This window comes from Lipophrys pholis (genome assembly GCF_963383615.2).
Source record: "Lipophrys pholis genome assembly, chromosome: 19".
Classification (NCBI taxonomy): Eukaryota; Metazoa; Chordata; class Actinopteri; order Blenniiformes; family Blenniidae; genus Lipophrys; species Lipophrys pholis.
Window position 1 is genome coordinate 8508122 of NC_137647.1, and position 20714 is coordinate 8528835.

The 20714-nt window shown below is 40.3% G+C and overlaps 1 protein-coding gene across 1 annotated transcript; it reads left to right on the top strand.

The window, feature by feature from the left end:
• Positions 1-5668: 5668 nt before the first annotated feature.
• Positions 5669-19526, top strand: cacng1b (calcium channel, voltage-dependent, gamma subunit 1b; the record flags this gene model as incomplete). Its single annotated transcript, XM_080488628.1, has 4 exons — positions 5669-5909; positions 15303-15377; positions 18139-18276; positions 19294-19526. The coding sequence occupies 4 exons, from the start codon at positions 5669-5671 to the stop codon at positions 19524-19526; spliced, it is 687 nt and encodes a 228-aa protein (XP_080344754.1).
• Between the last annotated feature and the right edge of the window lie 1188 nt (positions 19527-20714).

Genomic DNA, 20714 nt, shown 5'->3' on the forward strand with positions numbered 1-20714 from the left:
TTAAAACTGACACTAGACATTCAATTCCATTAACTTTTTAAATTCAGATAAACACGGAACTTGATATGTCATGAAAAAAAAAGAATTATGAAATATTTAGTGGAGTACAGTATTTATGTTTATTAGACATTATTTTAGAATTTATGTGCAGATGTACTTTATTATATGTGCTTAAATAATGAATGGCTTACTGTTGTTTTAAGGTGAGCACTGATTCAGTTTTGAACTTGGAGTTTTAGAAATGAAGACACTCATTTGTTCAGTCTTTAATAAGAAAAAGACCAAAAAAATTTTAGTAATTTTCTACAAAGTGATTCAAGACAAAAAAAAAAAAAAAAAAAAAAAAAGCCAAATAATTAGCACTTTCGTAAATGTGTTTTCAGTGCCTTTGCTTCCTGATTTATTGCATTTCCTTCTTGGGTTGCTCCAATCAAATTAATCTTTTTTTTTTTTTTTTTTCATTGAATTTGCTCACACTGTGTTTGCCTTCATCACTTTTTTTAAAATATTGCCCCCGGATATACTGTCTATAGAGAAATAAACAGAATCAGGGTTATGTCGTTTGTGCTGTAGTGTTGATTCCCACTACAGTTTTACTCACTTCGGTTCACGGTTAGAGAACGGTCAGTTTTTTTTTCAGTCTCCAACATGTGAATCAGCATGATTAGTGACTCTGGGTTGTCAGTCAGTCCAGCATTTTCCAGCCATTGGTAACTCTTCTTGATTTTGGATGTTTTATCTTGTGTCCTGGACTTGTGGAGACGCCCTCCATTAATTCACGTTACAGATATGCTAACTTGTATGTCTATATTTAGCACCCGAAAGAAAAAGAGAAACGAAAAAAATGAACTCGCAAACAGATTTCAAACTCATATAAAGGCACAAGGAGCAAAACTTAGCTGCCAATGTCAGAAAGGTTCATCGTCTGGGAATCATGAATGTCTTGTTTCTCATAAACCATCTGCAGGGCTCTCACCATTGGTTCTCAACCTACCTATTATCTATGAACAGCAGCGTAGCCTCACTCCGATTATGTATAGGACTTCGGCTAAATAATTGCAGCCACGCATAATCATCGCAGCGGAGGTTGTCTTTTAAAGATCTTCGATTGCAGTCCTTCAGTTCCTATTTTTGTGTCTGTCCTTCTGAGTCCTGAATGCCTCTTCACGTAAGACTGAATCACTGTCAGCTCCGAATGAGCGATGAGCCACTTCAGTCCTGGAGTCTCCTCATTGTTTGACAAAGAAATAAATCAGTTGGCATTACACGACGTAGCTCTTCAATCAAAGTATCAGAAAAGGCATCAGAGTCATTCAGAGTCAAACAACCTGACTGAAAGTAGCCATTTTTATTTTTTTTTTCATTTTTGCTGTCCAGATTCAATCTGTGAAGGAATTAAAGCTGTGCTTTTCATAGTGAATGACAAACATGTGTTCATACCAAACAAATGACTAGATTGTGGACAAAGAAATACAGTACTGCAGTTGCAGTCTTTCTGTTAAAAAAAAATAGAAGCCTTTATGTACTACAGTCATGTGTTCTTTTCTTTAAAGGCCTTCCATTCAGGTCACAGGCTGTGAGGCAGAGCTCAACATTATTGCATCAAATACATACCTACACCAAAAGTGCCACAACAAAGGTGGGTGCCACGCTTAAGTGCTTACGTGGAAATAACCCTTATTAGGTTTGATCCTTTGATATAATTATCGGATGTTGCAGCACAGCAGCTACATCAATCTCAGAAAATTAAATTTTTTCTGGAATCTGTGCTCATTAAGTCACAACTGACAATCCCACATCACGTGACCTCCACTTCACATGGATTTATGACCAAAGCGTTTCCTAGACCGGGTCAAACGAGTGTTGATGGCGCCGGCGAGGCGAGCGGTTGTTGTAACTCATCCTGTTGTTTTAGAGAGGAATATTAACATGACCCTCATAGGAATGGCCCCGGGGTGTGGGTAATCTAATTTAGCTTGAGTAATGTTGCCTGTCATTAGCAAATGAATACAGTAGGGTCCCTCTGAAGGCTGCAATCTTGTCAGCGATGGGTAAAATTAGCCACCAATTAAACTTGTTTTTCATCCTGGAATAAAATTTCCAACAAGGAAGCTGGCAGCCGTAATTGGAGTTAATCACTGCTGAGTTTGGAGGCGTCTATCCTGCTTTGAGCAGAGGGTAGCTGGGCGGAGCAGTGGTTAGGAATGTCACCTCACAGCAAGAAGACGCAAGTTTAATTCTCGCCTCTCTGTGTAGATTTGCATGTTCTCTCTGTTGCCTTCTTCCAATGGTCCAGACATGCTTGTTTAGTTAACTGCAGACTTTAAATTGACTGAAGGATTGATCGTCAGTAATTGTCTGTCTCTCTGTGTTAGTCTGTGGATGAACGGGAGGTCCGCCCAGTGTGTCGTTCAGTGCAATGAGGGCCAACCTCCGCCCCCCCATTCCGACAATTCAAACTTGGACCAAGCATGCATAAAAGATAAATGAAAGAACGATTTTCTCTGGTTCTGTCTGGGTGTCAAGTTGTCATTTGCAAAGTAAATAGCTGTGTGTAATTTTTCATAATGACAAAAAGAACGGTGTATTGCTTCATTTTGTGATTGATTCCCCAATCATTCTTTGTTTTATAGTGTTTTATTACTTTTCATATCCTTCTATTATTATCTTTTGATGGGGCCAATGGTGGTGCAGTGGTCAAAGCTCCTACCGGGCCTTGCTTTGTGTTTGCATGTTCTCTGTGTGCGTGCATGGGTTTCCTCCAGGTACTCCAGTTTCCTCCCACAGTCCAACAACATAACCACTGCGCCACTGGACACTTAAGGCCAGTCACACACTCACAATTCACCCCATGAGCGATATCAAGACACCAGTCTGCCCTCCAGGTCTTATCGGCTCCTCCATTTAGTTTCAGTTCCTTATTGCCTGTCTAGTCCCTGGTTATGTCTGGTTATGTCTCTTATGGAACCCTGCTGCCATTCTTGTTTTTTTGTTTCTGCCAGCTAGTTTCGCTGTTTTGTTCTTGAAAGAGCCACAACCTAAAAGCTCCACGTCCTTCATCAGGAGACGTTTTTTTAAATTGTGACTTTGATATCTCTGAATTCCACTTCATGGAGATTTTTGCATCACCATGTTTGAATAGGTATAGCTTCAATGGTAGGCATCTTAATGACAAAATGATGCCCAAATCACCTCAATAGGCTTTTTCTTAATTTGAAGTAGTTCTATTTTAAGTTTCACCCAGTTAAGCCTGTCACTACATGTGTAAGAATGAGGTCACAATGTGGAGAAAACTCGTTTATATTATTTGTATCCATGATTCCATTCATTATGGTTATCCATGGAAAACAGTTTGGTCAAACCTGGAGGTGTTGAGCCATGCCCCAAACACGTCATACTTCAATACAAACCACATGTTCCCCTCCTGACCTGTGTTGTGTCTCTACATCATTTATCAAGATCACAAACAGTGGAGACAAAGCACAACCTTCAAGTTGATATACTCCAATATTGATTAAAGATAAACCACCAAACACTCAAGGCATGACAGACACCCCGATTGATTGAATAATACATTTATTATTGGTTTTGTCCAGTTTGGTGGTGATGTAGGTGAAATAGTTTGCACTCTCGCCTACGATTTATAACGATTTTGAAATTTACACTCGCTTTCTTACCGGATGCATTTATCGGTTCTGAATGTTTTTTTTCTCATCCCCACACTGTGACACACTGTATTCTGGTGAGGCGACGCCACTGTTGTCCACACTGACAGCTGCAGTATAGAGATCACACAATAGGTAGGTGTTTGGTCTCAACACTGTCACCTGGGAACTGTGAGCAAATGAAACGGGTCGGAGGGTTAACCAGTAAGACAGGTAGCTTCAAAAGCCACTATTATTACACTCTTAGAGGAGAGTGCTTGCACTCACAGCCTTGGAAAGGGACATGCCTTCTGGGAAAGAAAAGCAGTTTTGTTGCAAATGCATTCAGGTGGAATGTGATAATGAACACAAGTGTTTCTCATCTCCTCTCAGACCCCCCCACTGTGGGGCTTTTTAAGCAGTGTGAAATAATTTATCTTGAAATGATGATCAATTTCTTGGTTCAGATAGTTGCTGGTGATTTTCATACGGAGTACCGTGGTCGTCACACGTTGCAGTCATCGATGGGATACAGCAGGTCCTTTTACATCAGCCTCTCTCATTTTGTCACATCTACACTTGGATGCAAATCATATTACACTCTTACATAAATACGCCTGTCCACTCTTTGTGTCCTGCATCTTTTTGAAAGGCGTCGTACTCTCACTTTAAACGCCTTGCCATTTACGTGTGTCAGAGCTGTGTGTGTTGTCAAGGCTGAAAATGGGCCAGAGTCCCGTCTAAAGTGGGGCGCACTGGTTTATAAAAAGCATGTCCATTTACTCAAGCATTTCATAGGGAAATGGTTCATTGTACCTTTGAGATGCATTAAGTTCGACAAGGTTTCTTTTCTCTCCTCAAGCTGGATGATAGGTGATCTTATTTGATTAAGAGCATCAGAATTGTGCCTAAAAATAGATCTCTTTTAATGTGTTAGCGCATGAATAGTAAAAAAAAAAAAAAAAAGACTGATGTAAATATTTTTCCATGCAGTACGTCAGCCACCTGTGGGTTTTCTAGATCTTCGATTTTTATACCCAAGTTGATTAAATAAAATGAGCCTTAAAACTAATTGATATACAAAAATGCATACAGTTCTGAAATGCAACATAATATCAATAACAAATCATAAATACTGCCAAAAACTGACATGTTTCAGCTTTACGAGAGGAGTAAATCTTTGTGGTTAGAGATGTCATGTCTCAAGCCTTTTTCTATCCATCTGAATCTGGATCATCTGCCGGCATCAGGTGGGACCCTTGTCCTAAACCGTGACTGCTGATTGGCTGAATAAGTAGATCAGCTCAATCAGATGACAACTAATAAAGGAAATCTCCCCACCCAGGAGTCCCCTGGCACGCGCCTGAGACAATTGAGCTTCGAATGGATTGGACTGAATAAGAATATGAGAGAGATCCGACAGAGAACGTTCCAGTTAAATGACAGCTTGATCAGCGTTTGGCACGACTTTAAAATATTGAATAGCTTGTGTCAGAACTTTGCTGGAGGACTTGATTAGATCGCTTTTGATGCTGTAGTCAGTCGTGTCCGAGTGGAATATGCACAGCGAATGGACTTTATATAAACTTTAAATGAAAGTGTCCAAGCTTGAGCCGACTCCAGTAAACATGGCAGTGGTGTAGGAAGACGTGTATAAGATGTAAACAAACCCTAGAACGACTTCATCTTGAGGCTGAATGGCCTCAGCTCACCAAAGGCAACTTGGGCGGGAGAGGAAGAGAGGAGCGAGGTAGAATCTAGGGCACTGTTATCTGGCCCCCTTTTTTTTTTTACCAACCACCAGGCAAAAGGCAGAGGAAGAAAGAGCTTTGGACAGGAGAGCAGGAGAGGAGAGGCTACCAGCGCAAAGCTTTAGACGAGACGAGAGGAGAGGAACCTCCGGAGTCAGCATCCGACGTCAAGGACTTGCTGGGGTCCCACGCATATACACACGCGTGCAAACACGTGCACGTGCGCGTGGACACACACACACACACACACACACACACTCATCAAGCAGGAACATGTTTGAGGAGCAAGCAACGAAGGTCAAGATCACATCCGTTGTCATTGTGGTCGGCATGTCGGCGATGCTGGCGGCGGTGGTGACCGACCACTGGGCTGTGCTCAGCCCCCGAGTGGAGAAGCTCAACGCCACCTGTGAGGCGGCTCACTTTGGCCTCTGGAGGCTCTGCAAGAAGACCATCTTCATTGTGGAGGAGGACCCCCAGGGCAAAGGTTGCGGCCCCATCAACCTACCTGGAGGTATGGAGCCTTTTCCTCTTGGATATGAAACTGTTTTTGTGCTTGGCGCATGTCAAGGTGAAAAGCATGCGTTGGTTGATTACGCCATATATTCTGGTGCGAACAGGCTGGGGGGAGAAAAAAAAATTCCTGGATGTGCAGCAACAGTTTCTATTTTCTTCTCCTTACAAGAAAAGTATTGTCTGTTGCGAGACAAAAAAAAAACAGACAAAGCATAGAAAATCAAAGTGCATTTTTAATTAGCTTTGAAAGTTGTTCTTTTCCCCCGTTTATCCTACATCAAAAGCTGAAATATCAATGGATTAACATTTGGAAAAAAGAATCTTTTAAAAACAATCTCGGTGGAACTAATGAAGTCAAAGAAGGAATGAAGCTCCATTGTCAGTGTGCGGCAGCGCTGGTCAGCGGTTTCCACATTTGCGTCGCTGTGTTTTGTCCCCTCGCACACACAGCGGCACATGGCAGCACATATGTTGGCATGTGATGGCAAATGCGTGTGCCTTCGCACCAATAGAACTCGTGTCGGCTCGTGTTTGGAGTGAATGCTTGACAGTTCTATGACCAGTTTCTCAGTGAACTATCATTATCTCCAACTGAGGAAGTCACTGAACAGACTGCCAATTAAAGATGCTCAAGCAGCAGAAGTCAAGTGCGTAATGGAGGAGTATATATACTTATATATATATATAAGTATATGTACTATACTTCACAGCTCGAATGACAAAAAAACACAAATCTGCGCTGACTGGGCTTATCAGCTCCCAGTGTACAGTAAGAAATTAATATTTTACCTCACAACAAAAAACCCATGTATTTCTATCTAACAGGAAGTGTCATATCAGTTGTCAGTTGTACCGTCTGACTCACTTTAAACTAAACTGCAAGATCATAAGGTGCTGTTTAACTCCTACATCTTATGTGACGTCTGATCCACTGTGTCAAAGCAGATTTGCGACTGGCTTTGATCAAACGATAAGTATCTCCTATGAAGTGCATTTTCTGATGCCACTGGTAGACCTTGTTTTGCACAATGAGAAAAAAAAAACACCCAATATGGAAAGACGTTGCCTAATTGCATGCAATACATAAGAAAGTGTGTGTGTGGGGTGGGGGGTGGGGGGGTTAAAAGCTGTAGACCAGAATACGTCAAAGCAAAAGGTAATCTTCAATCTTCGAGTTGTTTTCCATTCTTACATGACATTGCATAAAGAGGAATTCTGAAAAATCAAGCGAAAAGCATTTTTTTTGCCTTACATTTAAAAGTCTCTCCCTCCAAAATAGCCTTGTAGCTTTAATTACAGACACTCTTTGAACAGAGCGAGCCTTGGGGTGAGCGGTGTCTCGCTGGCCTCTGGCTGTGTGTGCGTGCCTCGCAGCCTGACTGAGAGATTTCACTCTGCCTCTGTCATTGAGTTAGCCCCCCGGCTCCAGCACCACAGGATCAGTACAGGTCTTAATGAAGTGTGGCTTCCCGCTCCAGCTCATGAGTTAGAGTACACCTGGGAGACTCGAGAGGAATGAAGGAGATAGAGAGAAGAAAGCACACGTTTGCTTGGGTGAACAGGCAGGAACGAGGAGGAAGAGAGAGGGCGGTGTCCAAAGAACAAGGACAGGAGGGGTTATGGTGAGGAGAGGCATTACAATGCAAACTTTTATGTGTCACATTCTGGTGGAGACAGAGAGACAAGAGGTGAGACGGGACGGCTGTCTGTCATAAGGAATGTGGCACTTTGAAAAAGAACAAAACCAAGTCATAGAAGAGCTTTTTAGTGGATAGAAAACTACTTTTTTCTTTTTTTTTCTTTTTTTTTTTAATGGACAGCACTGGAGATTTTACTCCTCATGGACATGTCAGTCACCTGTGGATTGTAGAAAAGGCTGGCAGCTTCACAACTCCAGTATTATGAACGATCCCGTTATAACCTGACAGGAGCACTGTAACTGTGCAGAATCCCAAACGCTTCTCTGCTACTCAACACAACATAAAAAAAATTCAAAAAAAGAAGACAAAATCGACTAGAAAAGAACCTTCCTGACAGACTGAACTTGTCGAGGGCTTGTTTCTCTGTGCGGCGATGGGAGTTCGGCTTGATGTACCAGGCTTCCACCTCCTAAAATCTTACAATCTTTTTAGAGGAGCATCAGTTGTACTTTCAAAGACTCCCAAGAATACATCTCTAAATGAACTATGATGTTTCCACATTAGGTTAATGAGGATATGAGTAATTCTGTCATGATTATATATAAAAAGTTTTGGGTTTTTTTCCTGTGCGTGGCTGCTCTGCCATTTTTACTCCCACATCAAACTTAATAGGTTTAGTTACACAAGCCCATTTCTCTCCATTTGTGACCCTGCTGCCGTCAGGAGGCATTCAGTGAACTTTCTTTTTTTTGGTTGTCGTCCATCGTGCTGTCTTTTTATGCAACGTGAACATGACATCAGGTAAGATGTTGAGTCTAGGAAAATAAACATGTTCTTTTATTGTATTTAAGTAGTTTAAGTGCCTTTCTCCATGAGTGTGTTTCATTTTAAATTGCCATTATTACAAAAATTTTCTTACATTTTCTAATGTTCTAAATTCTTAGATAAATTAAAATTAACCGTGCCCTTTTTTTTATTGCTGAGTGGCTTTCTCCCATGTTGACTGATTCCAAGATGAATGGATGACCTTGAGACACAAAACTGGAAACAAAAAGAAAGAAAAGAAAAGGAAAGTGACCTGATAACACCGATGATAAAACAGACTTCAAGCAGCCAGACTCTTTTCGCTGCCAGGGATTGTTTTAAGGTAAATGTTTGATGCTCAAACAGCAGAAACAGCCAGAATGGCCTTCAAAGGGCTATTTTATAACCTTTGCTGCAATGCTCAAACCGTGACCTTGTGAATCGGAACAATGACAAACTGTGAAATGGGTCAACCTCAGAATTCAGATCACATGTTATTTACACTTTTATTTAAACACATTTTACCAATGCAAAACAAAAAGTTTACGAAAATTCAGGTATTAGATCTCTGAATCCTCTTCAAGTAAAAAGAGAGTTTAATAAATGTAATGTGGATAATGTACAGACATTGTTTTTCATATGTGAGGCATTAGAAAAGGACAGATTTCAGGTCAAGGAAATAAATAGCCAAATACCTGAAAAAATAACCAACTAAAATAAAGCAAAACAAAAAGAAATGTTTAAATACTTGCCTCCTCTTGTGAATTAAGAAAAGCGCTCTCTGATCTTGTCCTCGGTGGTCCCTAACATTGATTTATACAGTAATAAAAAAGAGAGATGAAATACTTCTGAGAGAAACTTAAAACATGCAGCCAGAAATGAACAATTATCATGCTGCAAATATGTCACTGTCACAGTGAATAGAAACAAATAATAATAATATTACTTGCTGATGGAGTTAATTCGGGACCAATATACTATAAAAACATGAGTGGCGAAATGGCAGAGCGAGAGAGAGAGAGACAGCAGCTCTGATGTTGTACAATTAGAAAGTGAAGGGCAAAAGTAAACTATGAGCACAGTAAACCTTAAAGTCTTGTACTAAGTTTTGTAGTAGTTCCAAATATAATTCTAATTGTCAATACAGAACTTGAACCATTTTACAACATGTGATAAACTATGTAGAAAGTGAAATGAATTTAGCTTCATGCAGACTTTAATCAATTTGAATCCATTGAAGCAAGCAGCAAAGCACTGGTCTCAAACACTTCAACAACACGGGCAGATTTTAATTTATACTGTAGGATGAAAGCCGATGACGTTCAGGAGGCAAACGGGGCTCTAATGTATTTTCTCACACTAATTTAGAGCTGAACAGAGTGGCTGACTGGCTGATACCACCGCACCAGAGACACTTTATGCGTTCCTCAATTGGATGTGTTGAGTGTAAGCAAAGCACACTGGTGTAAAAAAAAAAGAAAGATAAAGAAAAAAAAAAGTGGGTTGCAGGTGAGTGCGGTGTAACAGATTACATCCGTGATGAACAATTATACCCGAGCAAGCAGCGGTGATTGGACTTAATAACTCAAATTTGCATTTTCCCAAACAGAGGGGGAGTCAGTCGTGAAGAGGATCGTACGCAACCACGTTTTCATATAAGCACAATCACACTGTTTTTGTGCAAAGGTCTCATAACAACGGCTGCAAGGCAGTGAACCCAAATGACTTTTGAAATTAGCTTCCCACAAACGACGCATGACAGCTTGAGTGCTGTAAAAATCAAACAAAGCCTTTATGGATCACATCATCATGCAGCTCGGCTGGGAAATAAAGAGCGTAGATAGTGCTTTTGCGTGTGTGTGTGTGCGTGTGTGTGTGCGTGTGTGTGTGCGTGTGTGTGTGTGCGTGTGTGTGTGTGTTCCTACACATGTGGTATGTGTGCAAAAGAGAGAGCATGATTACTAAAAATGGTTCGGAGCCTCCAAGTAATCAAGCATCCTATTTTCTACCCCACAAAGTGTACCACCTTCTTCTGCCCCCCCCCCCCCCCCCCCCTACAACACAAGGCCTTGCTGGTGCCCCCGATTCAAACACAGATGTCACCTTGAACTGCTATTGTCACTTTCTCTCAGCCCAGTTTGTTTTTCTCGACGATCTGCCGGCTTCTTTCTTGGAGTGCGAAGCCAGCGCTGTGCACAAGACTTTTGGCATTCAAAATACAAGCCGGCGCTTTGAAATTGCACTGAGTCATTCCATAATAAGTACATTAAAGATACGCAATAAAAACTCATCGCAAACGGCCGCTATCGGTTACCGGCTGAGGAACTTTTCTGTTTTCCATTTTTTCACGGGGAGGAGGCAGAATCACAAGGGCTCATGAGGACTCACCCGCGCGGTGCTGTTGTGTCCTAGTTATCAGAGCTACTCGAATACCACCACCACGCATCCTATTCACATTCACCCAAAAATTGTTTGGACATTCTGTGCGGCTCAAAAAGACAACAATCCTTTAAAAAAAAAAAAAAAGGATTAACATGCTTCAATAAAGATGGAAATACAGCAACAAATGAGCTAGCTTTCTTCTGAACTTTGAAATAATGAGTGGGCGGAGGACTGGACACACAAGAAGGGTTGTTAAAGGAAATGAAAAAAAGACAGAGGAGAATAAGAGAAACTGAAATAACGACAGGTGAAACGAGGAGGATAGAGAATGGGGAAAGGGCAAATCAAGAGCCGCACATCAAAGAGCAAAGGCAGCAGAAGCTGAGTTTAATGGAAAGAGGTGAAACTAAGATGACAGGCGATACCGCGTTCTAATCACTCTTCCCCTGGAACTAAATCTCCCCATTAGCTGGACTGCAAGGTCAATGACACGCACCCAGATGTTCTCCTCCTCGCTGGATGTTCACTGGTCAGAGCTGCCATCACGCCAGAGCTGTTTCTAACCTTTTCCCGGCACCGTGTTTCACTCTCGTCATTAAATAAGGGTGTTTACGTTGTATTCATGCTATTTCGTGCACTTGTCACAACAATATATATTCTTTCAAGCAGTAGAGTGACAGTCACCGCCTACGAGGAAACCGTGAAATTCATATTGATCCAAGCTATTCGAGCAACCTAAAAAAAAAAGAAGAAGAAGAAGCAACAGAGTGGTTAAGATCCTAGTCTGTGGATTATGGCCTATAAAAGGAACAGTCTAAACTATATTTATATGTGAAGTTCAGCATTCAGGTCAAACTTGATGCTCACCTTATGAAAAAAGGATGTGTTGTTTGAAGGCATCGTTTCATTGTTAAATCCATAAGAATTGGCAGCCCGGCTCAACTTTTTCCCTCTCCATTTTTGAATTAGTGAGTAGATAAGACAAGAATACAAATATTAAGACATCTAATTAATCAACGATTGATTTTTATAAATAATTTTTTTTAATGCATTTCCTTGATTATATACATTCTTGTTTAAAGGATAACTACCATTGCACTGCATCAAGAAAAATACTAAATCAAACTAAATCATTTTATTGACGTTTGCATGAATCATTAGCTTTTATCTGGATTGCTCTTTGTAGTCTGTAAAAATCAGCCACGTTACAAAGCTTATTGTACCCGAGCTGTGAAAACTACTATGTCGAATTAATGACTTAATCAGTCAATATCTAAGGTTTGAACTGCTTTTACCACTTCCGAGATCTTTTCCCCTTAATTAACCATGACGGAGTAAACAAAGCCTTTCCAAGCATGTTTAAACTGCGGATATTTTTTGTCTCGGTGGTTGGAAAATGCAAGTCTTTACAGAGACTGGAGTGAAGCTGAATCCAAACACATATTAGCTGAGAACAACAGAGCCCCAGAGGTACAGAGACCTAATGAGAGAAGACTAATGAAAATAATATATTTGCAGATCTACGCTGCACTATGACCCTGCCTCCAATTCTCTTTAGCACAAATGTACCAATCCACACGCACACACACACACACACACGCACACACACACACACACGCACGCAATCCTCTTGATATGCTTTTACATGTGTAAATAGATAGGACTGGCCAAGACCTGCAGCAGCCTGTTGCTAGGTTACCTCTTTAGTGATTCTTTCTCTTCCTGGGTAACAAACAGCTCTTCTGTTGCTGGGAGCACACACACGCGCACATACACACACACACACACGCACACGCACACGCACACGCACACGCACACACACCATGTCTGCATGGACAGAAAACCCGCATGTCTGCTTTATGGGTTTAATCTCAGGGAGAAAATAGTGAGCGGAGAAAGTGAGGGACACTTGGCCTTTGGGTCTTCGCCACCCCTCCTCTGCCCAGCTGCCTTTACAAAAAGCAAATAGATAGACGGATGTGTGGGAAATGACGGCACCCAGAAATCATTTTTCTCCGGCAATGAGGCGATATTGAAGATTGTGGTCAAAAGGACAGGAGTTTAAGGGAGCAAAGGGCAGAAAAACCTCGCTCCTGCATGGAAACGGGAACAAACCGATTCCCCAAGCATGACTAGAGCTGGCGTGGAGGACAGTGGAAGACGTTGGATTAAGTTTATTTTAAGATGATGGCAAGTCACAGACCACTGCTGTGATTTGGAGGGGGTGTTGAGCATACTGTGATTAAACAGCCAAAGAGGAACGGCAACAGTTGTGCATGCTGGTTCTTTTCCAGGGTAGAAGTGAGAAAGATGCAGTATGTGCATGGATTTAATGACCGAGTGACACATCTCAAACACATTTTCAGGGATTGTGGGTACAAAAGAATTGTGACTAAATCAGGCTCCTTCTTTTTTGTTACTGATAACTAATGAAATTTTGACTTAGAAGATGTTCAATCTGAGCTGCGTAAAACTAATTTGAGCATGAAAACAACAAAGTGCATTCCAAGGAGAGATCAGATTATGAAAAAGACTCAGTTTCATTCAAATATCCTTAAAATATATCAAGTTAAGTTTATGTGACTCTACAGCCTTCCTGTAGTGGCTCCCTAAAGGTTTTAGCAACATTTGGTAGAAATAAACATCTTTGATTACACATGAGACTCATTTTCAAAATGACTCATATCTTTAAGGTTGAAGGTTTTAGAAAATTGTCACCCCCACCAAAAAAAAGTTAAAACAGACATGTGTAAAGAAAAAACATCCAAATTAGCTGAAATTGCCAGAAAGGGCCAAAAGGAAAAACACCTAGAAAAAATATATAGCTAAAAAAAAATAAAGACCAAAATGACTTGAATAGATAAAACTGTTTACATTTCTAAAATATTAAGCATTAAGAAAAGATAACAAAAAAAAAAAGTCAAAACATGTCAAACAAAATGAGTATTTATTGAAAGAAGTGAAACCACAATAACTCAGCAAAAAAAAAAAAATCTCATAAAATCTTCACCCTTCTTCATTGTACTCATGGAAATTCATAAGATAAGACACTTTTTGTAAATATGGCAAAGCTTTACAACTTGATGCACTGTGTTATCTTCAGTTTAAATGTTAAACATGTTCTGTGGCTCCAAATGGATTTCATTTGGTGGAATGTGATTAAAAATGGCTCTTTTGGTCATTGCAGACTTCTGGTCTGTGTTTTTTCACTAGTTATTTGTGTTTTTATGTAAAGTCAAATCTTTTAAAGCACTCAAATTAAAACTGGGCAGGACATGTTTGTTTGGTAAATTCTCTCTTTGCCATAATAATGTGTCAGTGAAGCTTATTCATCTTTTACAAAGTGTGTTCACTTTCCTCCTGATTGGCGCCACATGCAAAGTAACATGGATTTGTGGGATGGGAAGCAAAGCTGGCAAACAACTTCTTCTGTCCTGTTTTCTGTTGTTTGGTCTATTGGATGCTTGAACTCTACAGAGCGGGGATTATCACAGACTACCTCCGGAGGCTCTTGTTTGTTAAAGTCCTGAAATGGCTCGTATGTTTAGAGTCAAGCGTTGTCATCTTGGAGGCTGGACTTTACTGCCAGACTGTGGAGAGATCGATCTGAAACTGACTACAGAAAATTCATCCTGAAGTCTCTTATGCATTGAAAGTTGCCAAACACCTGACTGTGTGCAACTCCGTGTTCCACAAGATCGAATCGAAGTGTGTCTTTCTGGATGCTTCACCTTCTGTTCTGTTTATTTGGACTTTAACGCCATCATTAAAAGCTCCTTTTATTTATGCACCGTCTGAGTGTGCGGTTAGGCTCAACGTCGCAACAGCAACCCCGACAACATGTGCAGGATCACTGGACAAGACAATCAAGCATGCATGAAACTGAACACACTGTATTGGTGTAATGGAGCAATTATTAGGAATTTGACATATACGCTTATGAGGGGTTTTGAATTATAATAACAGTAATTACTGCGACTAATTATGATGCTTGTACATGCAGTACGATAATTGTAACGATGATAAGACAAAGCTAGCATTGACAGAACACGTATGTGTGCATTACTAATGATGAAACCAAATGAGGCGCTACAGCCATAGAATGTAAATGTGAATTTGATATTCATTTGGAGTTCACTTAATTCATGGATTCATCTTTTGACAATAGTTTCTGTCATAAACGTATGAATTGTACATGCATAAAATGCAAGGTGCTAAGGAAAGTGTGCCGATTAAATAATTTTGGACTGCTAAATGCTAAATGCTACATGCTACATGTAAAACAAGCTTTCTTTTTGAACAATTATATAATACTAACATTATTATTTTTATAGTCTTGAATAGATTCTGGAATAAATATATGTGGTTTTTCATGTGTGCTTCTTTGCGGTATGGACATGTGCGAGTGTTTCAACAGGCTCCTCTGGGAGATTTTAAATTACGTTCTTTAATAGTGCAGACACACGCGAATGCAACCTGAGCCTGTGTTTGATCTCCCCCTTCTCTTTCTCTCTCTTATCCCCTCTGTCTTTACCCCATGTCGCCCTTCTTGTGTTCTTCCACAGAAAAGAACTGTTCCTACTTCAAACACTTCACATCGGGGGAGGAAGCCGAAGTTTTTGAAGTCAAGACCCAGAAAGGTGGGTGCCTCATCTCCCCGAAACATAGACCATATGTTGCAACAGCACCCAACTGCCTGTCGGTGACAAGAGGAAAAAATATATAACTAGCGATGTGAAAGGAACAAAAGTGTACCGTCAATCAAGAAAACATGGGGATATATCCTCACATATCCCGCAGGCAACGGTAATTGTGATTACGTAGTATGGGGACAGCCTGACTCGCCTTTATTCTTTTAAATAATGATGTGAAGTTTCATATAAACACTTCTAGAACCCACACCATTTGTCATGTCAGATAAGAAAAAAAATTAATCTGTGACTGTGTCCTCTGATTTTATCCTCTTCTTATCTTCCCTGCTGTAGTGAGGCAGCGATTTTCAAAGGAGATGTATTTTCCAGGACACAGCTCCTTTGTTCACATGTTTTCTCGCCGAGGCTTTGGGCTTAGTGATAGAAACAGAAGAACACACAGTCACACTGTCATGAAAGCAGACGGTTACGGATCGCTGTCAAAGTTTTAGATAAAGAGTCGAATTGCAGTTTTACAGTCACGCTCGGGCGAAATCTATGAAGGAAACTTTGTGAATATCGTCATTTGCATACACGTGCAAAGTCAACAGGAACGTGTATTTGTGGGAAGTATCAATAGGACTCCTTGCAGGGACATTGTTTTGACTTCAATTCATTTCCTGCTGATACACATTAACGTCTGTCACAACGACTAGTTATCTAATTCTTAATCGAACCCTATAACCTTAGTCTGACTTTTAACTTTGACCAATTTTTCTCGCAAGGGTTTGCTTTTTTGTCTCCACAAGAATGGCATTTCCCTATAATCCCAGTGTGTAAACAGATATCGGTTGCCACAACAGTAATAAAAACACTTCCTGACACAGTGAATGGACTTTACTTATATTGTGTGTTTCTACTGCTGCAGCAGTCTCAAAGCACTTCACACTGTTGGGCACAGTCACCCATGTGTCGTGAAGTTTCCAATGCAAGGTGCTCGCCCACCACTGGGAGCAATCTTTCCCCCTTCAGAACAGTGACAGGGGAAGGTGGGAATTGAACGGCAAAACCTGTTGATTTGTAAGCAAAATGGCTTCTCCTTCTGGTCCACAACCTCCCGTAATGTTTACATCCTAGTGTACCTTTAAAAATATAAACAACACGGATGCAAAATTTATTGTTTCATTGTTCTGAATTTGAAAAAATATGGCAATCTGTGATTTTCAGTAATATACTACCGCCTCGTTTCCAGTTTTTCCCACTTGTGTAGAGTTTATTTGAATTGCATCTGTTACAGTAATTTTCTCTTCAGTCTCTCGTCTGATATCCCTGAGTCACAGCTGCGTCTCATCCCCTTGTGTTTTCTTTCGTGAATGCGTTTGAGTGCATGTGTGTGTTTAAGGCTCCTTCATCGATTAACCCGTCCCCTCCTCTGTGTCTCAGCCACCTGTCACTGTGAGGCTGTAAGTCTGCATTACAGTAAAGACAAAAGAGAAGGACAGTCCGGTCACAAAGAAGCATATAAATGACAAAGATCAGAGTGTTTCTAGGCTAGAATCAGGAACAGATTCAAATGATTCTGCTTGTGCACTTACCGTAAACAACAGCGCCTACAATATTATTTGTTTTTAATCTATGATGTGGGTTTATTGTAAAGTTTTTACTTTACACACTCCGATACGCTGGCGACATGCACCTTCAACACTGGCTTGTGACTTTCCAATCAAACAAAAGGAGTGTCTGTTTCATCTGCTGTCTCGTCCTCTGGCTGTATCCCAGCCTTCAGCTTTATAAGTTAAGCTGCTTTTCTCTTAGTGTTTGGTTCTGCCTCCTGTTGTTTGAGTTTAGGATGATATTTTGTTCTTCACTGACTTGGCTTTGTTCTTTTCATTTAATCATTTAATCTGCTGGCATCCTGGCATTACTGCAACATTTCACACAAACAAGGGAACCTCATCAATTTAACCGTCTTCCAGAATATACTCGCCATCCATATCGAGAACAGGCGAACTCCATACAGAGCGGTCCAGCCGGGATTTGAACTCATTTGTGCTAATTATTTACCGTTCCATTTCATTTATAAAAGTGGGGAAGAGATAAATCAGTAAGAGAAATTATCTCAAGCAGCAATGAAAATTCCAGAATAAAATGCAAGAAATTAATATGTAAACCTGGGAAGCCAGTAAATCTGCAGATGGGACAAGACAGAGAAACAAGTGGAGCGAGTAAAGGCCACGCGGACACTCCCAGACAATTTTCAGACACGCCGACACTCAAAGTGCTCAAACAGAATAAGTCTGACCTGCACAGGACTGTACTGAACCCTACTGACTGTAGGGTTATTTTACACTCGGCGTTATTCCGCCGCCGGGGGTGCCGAAATGGAATGGGATATTCTGAGGATCATTTCTGTCACAGCTGGAGTGTTACAGAGAGGGAAAGACTAGATTATCTTTATCTGAAAAGCAGACAAAAGGGGAGGCGGTGAAGGGAGAGAGACACATTATCATCATCTCGTTATAAGCCTGCAGCATCTTATCTGTCATGCAGACGCCGTCATTGCCAGACTGGATAAATGACTGTTGTTTTTAAAGTGGCGCTAATTTAGAGGCTGATCGTCTGTGTCATAACTTGCCTGAGTGCAATATTGAAATAATTACAACGTAAGCCGTAATGCCTCTTTCGCCGACTATCTCAATTAATCATCACATGCACTTTCTGTCTCTCTTTTTCTTGATTCACTCTTCTTCTCTCCTGTTCCTCCCTTCAGAGTACAACATCTCAGCTGCAGCCATTGCCATCTTCAGCCTGTTCTTCATGATCTTGGGCACCTTGTGTGTCGTCTTCTCCTTCGGGAAGGGGCGGGACTACCTGCTACGGCCTGCTGGGATGTTCTTCGCCTTCGCAGGTCAGATCTAGCAGAAGACGAGTAGTAGAGGTCGGGCTTCGTCTGAAACAAAGTAGAATTTTACCATCATCATTTTGCACTTCTCATAGTAAAAATTAATTAAAAGCAGTTAGGCTAATTTACTGGAGCTGACAAAGCTGTTTTTTCGTGTGTGTGTTTGTGTGTGTTGTTTTGAGGTGTCAAAGCAGAGCTGTTCTAATGCTGGGTGACGATTTGAAATGTCTAGAAGTGATAAAATATCTGTCATGAGTGTGAGCTGAAACCTAGCACCACTTTTTTTTTTTACAAGGTTGAAAAAAAAACTGTCATCTCGTATGAATTGGAAACAGATTTAATCAAACACTTTTGAAAACATAAATGCGATAAACAAAGCGTCTGCTTTGGAAAGCTTATTCCATCTCAGGTTTAATCACTTCAATCTGTACTAAACAAATCAGGAAGAACCTGAAATGTAATTTTGCTCCATTTGGTGACGGTTAAAATATGAAATGATTGAAGACGAAGCATAAAGGTACGTTTACATCATAGGGAGTCGCACAAGTTGATTTCCTCTGCACATTTTCAGAATAGATGCTGTACATCAAGGGTATATGTCACAATAAATTAGATTACTTTTCAATAAATTGTGGGAAAAAAAGGTGAGACTTAACAACTTTCTACTTCCTCCCACTCTGTTTTGAATTTGTTTGTATTTTTCTGTATAATAATATTGTAACCTCTCTTAATTTTCAGTTACCAGATTTGTGCTTTGTTATCTTGGTTAGACAGAATAGGAACAGCAGATACTGTTATTCTTTTAATGGAATGATTATGATCTCAATGCTCTGTTATATATATATATATATATATATATACATTCAGAATGATGTGCAACTGAGGTGCAAAAACAATTGCAGTTATTTTCTAATACTAACAATAGCCGTTTGTGTACAGGATTTTCACAGTTTCTGGGCCACAGGCCTCGTCCTTGATGTCCATTCTAACCCGCTCTCCATTTCTTTTGGGGGGGGCATGCAGGTCTTTGCATCATCATCTCTGTCGAGGTGATGCGTCAGTCTGTCAAGCGCATGATCGACAGTGACGAGACCATCTGGATTGAATACTACTACTCCTGGTCCTTCACCTGCGCTTGCGCCTCCTTCACCCTCCTCATCCTCAGTGGAGGCGCCCTGCTCCTCATCTCAATGCCACACATGCCCCGCAACCCCTGGGAGACTTGCATGGACGCTGAGCCTGACACCCTTGATTAGCCAAAGGTGATGTAAAGAGCGGATCTGGTGAAAAAGATGACACATGATGCCAGTGGTTTTCCGTGTTTTATCCCTTTAAATACCGTCTTACATTCTGCCACTTTGAGAACTGAAAAGAAATCAGTGAAGAAAAAATATAAAAGCATACTTCTAATAACTGTAATTGCAAGCATAATTGCTGCAATTTCTCCAAAAGCAATTGATTTTGATTGTGTTATTATTGTTGTTACTGCAACCATGTTTTCCAAAGCTAAAAGAGAAAAGTTTGAACCTGATTAGTTTCCATTGGAGAGATATTCATACAGCCTTTCAGAGAATGGTGAAAAACCTCAGAAAAAAGAATGGACAATCTTTTAATCACAGTTTTGAAAACTTTTCTTTTCTGATGTTCTCGTTGAATAATTAAGAAATCCAAGTCGTCTTCCAGACCAGTACTTTTTTTTTTTTCAAAACGTTTTTGCTAGATTACGGTTGGATTTTATCAATATGTTGATTATGGATGAATAATTTACATTATCTCTGTTTATATGTTCAAGTAGAAAAAGCAAACACCTGCAAAAAGAATTAAAATCTCTTTTGTTTTGTCCATTTTGTTTGTTTACTGAACATGAAAGTTGCTGAAGTCATTTTCATCGACAACAAGGAGCTTCTTTCAAGCAATTACATGTAGGACGTTTTTCTTGAGTTTCTTTTCCTTTTTTTTTTTAATCACAGATATATACTGACATGATCAGAAATGCCATTGGTCAAGAGGGGCATGAGTCCATGGCATAAATCTGTAGTCCATACGTACTGTATATTTCATGGTTCTGCATTCATTGGAAATCAGGAATATCTGTGGTGCGTCTGTGTTGCTATAGATCCCCCCCCCCCCAAAAAAATGCTGTAATAAATTATTCATTTGTGCATCCCTAAGGGATGATGATGAAACAGCACCCAGGTGCCAAAAACAAAGAACAAAAAAAAACATCTTTACTGAGCTAATTTTAAAACCAAGTGCAATCTGTGAATTGAAAGTAAAGAATAAACCAATTCAGAGAGGTAGGGTATTATATGGAAGAAAAAATACAGAGGAAAGCATGCAAAGAATAATTGTCCCTGGACTCATCCATCTATTTTCTCAACAGCTGGACACACATTAGACTCACAGGAGTTGGTCCCAGTTGAATGTGGAAAAAAGGTTCTGGA